Source organism: Salvelinus fontinalis, chromosome 19 (genome assembly GCF_029448725.1).
Source record: "Salvelinus fontinalis isolate EN_2023a chromosome 19, ASM2944872v1, whole genome shotgun sequence".
In the NCBI taxonomy this organism is placed as follows: Eukaryota; Metazoa; Chordata; class Actinopteri; order Salmoniformes; family Salmonidae; genus Salvelinus; species Salvelinus fontinalis.
Window position 1 is genome coordinate 52,522,605 of NC_074683.1, and position 4,293 is coordinate 52,526,897.

Below are 4,293 nucleotides of genomic sequence, written 5' to 3' on the forward strand. Positions count from 1 at the left end.
TAGTGGTGGTAGTAGTGGTGGTAGTAGTAGTGGTAGTAGTAGTAGCAGTGGTGGTAGTAGTGGTGGTGGTGGTAGTAGTATTGTAGTAGTGGTGGTAGTAGTAGTATTGTAGTAGTGGTGGTAGTAGTAGTAGTGGTGGTAATGGTAGTAGTGGTGGTAGTAGTGGTGGTAATGGTAGTGGTAGTAGTAGTGGTGGTAATGGTAGTAGTAGTAGTAGTGGTGGTAGTAGTGGTGGTGGTAGTAAAAGAGGTGGTGGTAGTAATATAGGTGGTGGTTGTAGTGGTAGTAGTGGTGGTAATGGTAGTAGTAGTAGTAGTAGTGGTGGTAATGGTAGTGGTAGTAGTAGTGGTGGTAATGGTAGTAGTAGTAGTAGTGGTGGTAATGGTAGTAGTAGTAGTAGTTGTGGTAGTAGTGGTGGTGGTAGTAAAAGAGGTGGTGGTAGTAGTAGTGGTAGTAGTAGTGATAGTAGTAGTTTTAGTAGTGGAATTAGTGGTGGTAGTAGAATTGGTAGTGATAGTAGTAGTGGTAGTGATAGTAGTATTAGTAGTAGTAGTAGTGGTAGTAGTGGTGGTAGTAGTAGTGGTGGTGGTGGTAGTAGTAGTAGTAGTGGTGGTAGTTGTGGTAGTAGTAGTAGTAGTTGTAGTAGTGGTGGTGGTGGTAGTAGTGGTAGTAGTAGTAGCAGTGGTGGTGGTGGTAGTAGTATTGTAGTAGTGGTGGTAGTAGTAGTATTGTAGTAGTGGTGGTAGTAGTAGTAGTGGTGGTGGTCGTAGTAGTAGTATTGTAGTAGTGGTGGTAGTAGTAGTAGTAGCGGTGGTGGTGGTAGTAGTAGTATTGTAGTGGTGGTGGTAGCAGTGGTGGTAGTAGTGGTGGTGGTGGTAGTAGTATTGTAGTAGTGGTGGTAGTAGTGGTGGTGGTAGTAGTATTAGTAGTAGTAGTAGTTCTTGTTTATGAATCTATGAGGATTCTACAAAGGTATTCTGTCTATTCAGACTGCAGGTATACTGTATCTCTGTAGTAATGGTGTGTTACTGTACGAATGCAGCTTACAGCAGGCCAGGTGGACAGAAGAGCAACATGGCTTTGACCTCTTTGTGCAGCCAGTCATGGCCATGTTCAGCCAGCTCCATTTGTCTAACTGGCTATGAGAGGTGGAGGAAGGATGAGAGGGAGGAAGAGAGGAAGGATGAGAGGGAGGAAGAGAGGGAGGAAGAGAGGGAGGAAGAGAGGAAGGAAGAGAGGAAGGAAGAGAGGAAGGAAGAGGGGAAGGAAGAGAGGAAGGAAGAGAGGGAGGAAGAGAGGGAGGAAGGAAGAGAGGGAGGATGGGAGGGAGGATGGGAGGGAGGATGGGAGGGAGGATGGGAGGAAGGATGGGAGGAAGTAAGAGAGGGAGGATGGGAGGGAGGAAGAGAGGGTGGAAGGGAGAGAGAGAGGATGAGAGGAAAGAATAGAGGAAGAGAGGGAGGAAGAGAGGGAGGAAGAGAGGGAGGAAGAGAGGGAGGAAGAGAGGGAGGAAGAGAGGGAGGATGAGAGGGAGGATGAGAGGGAGGAAGAGAGGGAGGAAGAGAGGGAGGAAGAGAGGGAGGAAGAGAGGGAGGAAGAGAGGAAGGAAGAGAGGAAGGAAGAGAGGGAGGATGGGAGGGAGGAAGAGAGGGAGGAAGGGAGAGAGAGAGGATGAGAGGAAAGAAGAGAGGAAGAGAGGGAGGAAGAGAGGGAGGAAGAGAGGGAGGATGAGAGGGAGGATGAGAGGGAGGATGAGAGGGAGGATGAGAGGGAGGAAGAGAGGGAGGAAGAGAGGGAGGAAGAGAGGGAGGATGAGAGGGAGGATGAGAGGGAGGATGAGAGGGAGGATGAGAGGGAGGATGAGAGGGAGGATGAGAGGGAGGATGAGAGGGAGGAAGAGAGGAAGGAAGAGAGGGAAGATGAGAGGAAGGAAGAGAGGGAAGATGAGAGGAAGGAAGAGAGGGAAGAGAGGGAAGATGAGAGGAAGGAAGAGAGGGAAGATGAGAGGAAGGAAGAGAGGGAGGAAGAGAGGAAGGAAGAGAGGGAGGAAGAGAGGAAGGAAGAGAGGGAGGAAGAGAGGAAGGAAGGAAGGAAGAGAGGGAAAATGTGAGGAAGAGAGGGAGGAAGAGAGTAAGGAAGGGAGGAAGGAAGAGAGGAGGGAAGAGAGGGAGGAAGAGAGGAGGGAAGAGAGGGAGGGAGGGAGGAAGAGAAGTTAGAGATGGAGGTTGAGGAGGAGGAGATGCCTGGGGGAATCATCGTCATCGTAACGCTCCTGTCTGTAGATGTCTGTGACAGGCTAAGTGCTGAGTTGTGTCACCCATGTTCCTACATGGCAGGTGCACTGACCTGCAGGATTGAATCAGAGAAGAGAAATGAGAGCTTTGAGATTTGTCCCTAATGGCACCCCATCCACTATATAGTGCACTATTTCTGACCAGGGCTCTCATCAAAGGTAGTGCAGTATATAGGGACTAGGGTGTCATTAGGGACAGGCACAGGAACAGGGCTAGAAGGGACACGCTGGTAGATATCGAGATATAAATTGTGTGTAGAGATTGGACGTGAAAATTTAGGAGGACAAAATGGTTGTACATGCAGTGCATTCTGGGCTTGACGTTTTGTGATTTGTATGGCTTCTCAGAGAGCATGGGAGGAGTATTTTGGGACGTAGTTGTTCAGTCTTTGAGTTGAGACAGCATTTAAGCTCCTCTTTACACTTTCGCAGGACTTACTGATCCAAAGGTCTGGGTTCAGAGCAACGTAGCAGTTGGTGCAGTGGAACGAGAGGGATTGAAGGCCTCCCTCGTCTGTCTGTTTGAGGCCTCAGACCTTAATGATGCCATATGGTGAGAGAGGTTGTCTGTCTTGGCATGGTGCCTCTCTCAACCCTCACTAATGAATATACAACCAATCAATAATGCTATGTGTCTCTCTCCCTCTTTCTCGCTTTTCTCGCTTTTCTCTCTTTTCTCTCTTTTTTCTCCTTTCTCTCTCTCCCTCTTTCTCTCTCTTGCTCTCTCTCTCCCCCTCTCTCTCTCTTTTCTCACTCACTCTATCTCTCTCTGTCTTTCTCTCTCTCTGTATCTCCCTCTTCTCTCTCTCTCTCTCTCTCTCTCTCTCTCTCTCTCTCTCTCTCTGTATCTCCCTCTTCTCTCTCTCTCTCTCTCTGTCTCTTTTCTCTCTCTCTCCCTCTTTCTCTCTCCCTCTCTCTCTCTCTCCCCCCTCTCTCTTTCTATCCCTCTCTCCTTCTCTCTCTCCCTCTCTCTCACCATCTCTCTCTCTCTCTCTCTCTCTCTCTCTCTCAGGTGGATCCTTTTGGATGGATAACATCGCTCCCTGATCCTCCCTGTCCCGGCCCACCTATACAACCCCTAACCCCTGACCCCCCCCCATCCCTTAACACCCTAGTCACCATGACATCTACATCCTGGCCTCAGCTGCTGGCCTTCAAACTGGCCCCTCCACCACATGACCCGGGGAGCCCAGAGAGGATCGTCAGCTGTGACGAGGAGATAGAGCGTCGCTATGAGATCGTTCCCTCTGTGGCCTGCTCCATGTGCTGCCTCTTCGGTATCATATACTGCTTCTTTGGTAAGATTTACAACAGCGCTAGTCCACTGGGCAAACACACTGGTGGAATAAACGTTGTTTCCATGTCGTTTCTACAACAACAAAACAACATGATTTGTGTTGATGTTGAATCAACATGGAAAAAGTAACGTAAGGGAATTTTTGTGTTGTTTTTTCACCTAACTTTTTACCTGAATCCAATTACACGGTGGCATTTTTTTGTTGATTTCACGTTGAAGTCAGGTTAGTCGACAACTCAAACAAATGTAAATCAAAACCTACACGTTGAAACTGACGTCACGTGGGACGTTAACACAACCCGCTTCTTTGGTAAGACCGTAGAGATAATGTCATGTGTCCGTTGTCCGTCAGAATGAAGTCTGAACTCCACAACAACATGTCTTATTGACGTTAATAATGATTTTAATGTGGATATAAAAAATCTCTCACATCGTCTCGAATCAGAGCCACCAATCTCAGTTAATTGCTGTTGGTTTATAACACAACAGCTGTCATCTCTCCACGCTTGTTACTTCCCAATCTGTTGTGTGATCGAGACAAACCAAGAGAAGGGAGACTACTGTGTTACAGTTTGTTTGTTAGTCCTCTTTGTTATAGAGCAAGTATAGATATAGTATTATAGAGCAAGTATAGATATAGTATTATAGAGCAAGAAAATTACAATTGAGTTTATCCTCCACTTAATGCACAAAATAAATAACC

The 4,293-nt window shown here is 47.4% G+C and overlaps 1 protein-coding gene across 2 annotated transcripts in view; it reads left to right on the plus strand.

Annotated features, from left to right (window-relative positions):
* Positions 1-4,293, plus strand: part of tmem198a (transmembrane protein 198a) — a 95,235-nt gene that overhangs the window by 42,920 nt on the left and 48,022 nt on the right. Inside the window, exons 2-3 of one of the 2 annotated variants that reach the window (XM_055871931.1) lie at positions 2,726-2,846; positions 3,306-3,591. In XM_055871931.1, the coding sequence (XP_055727906.1) occupies positions 2,844-2,846; positions 3,306-3,591 (289 nt within the window). In that variant the 5' untranslated portion in view covers positions 2,726-2,843. The remainder of the gene's footprint in view (positions 1-2,725; positions 2,847-3,305; positions 3,592-4,293) is intronic. The other variant, XM_055871932.1, reaches the window with a different exon arrangement.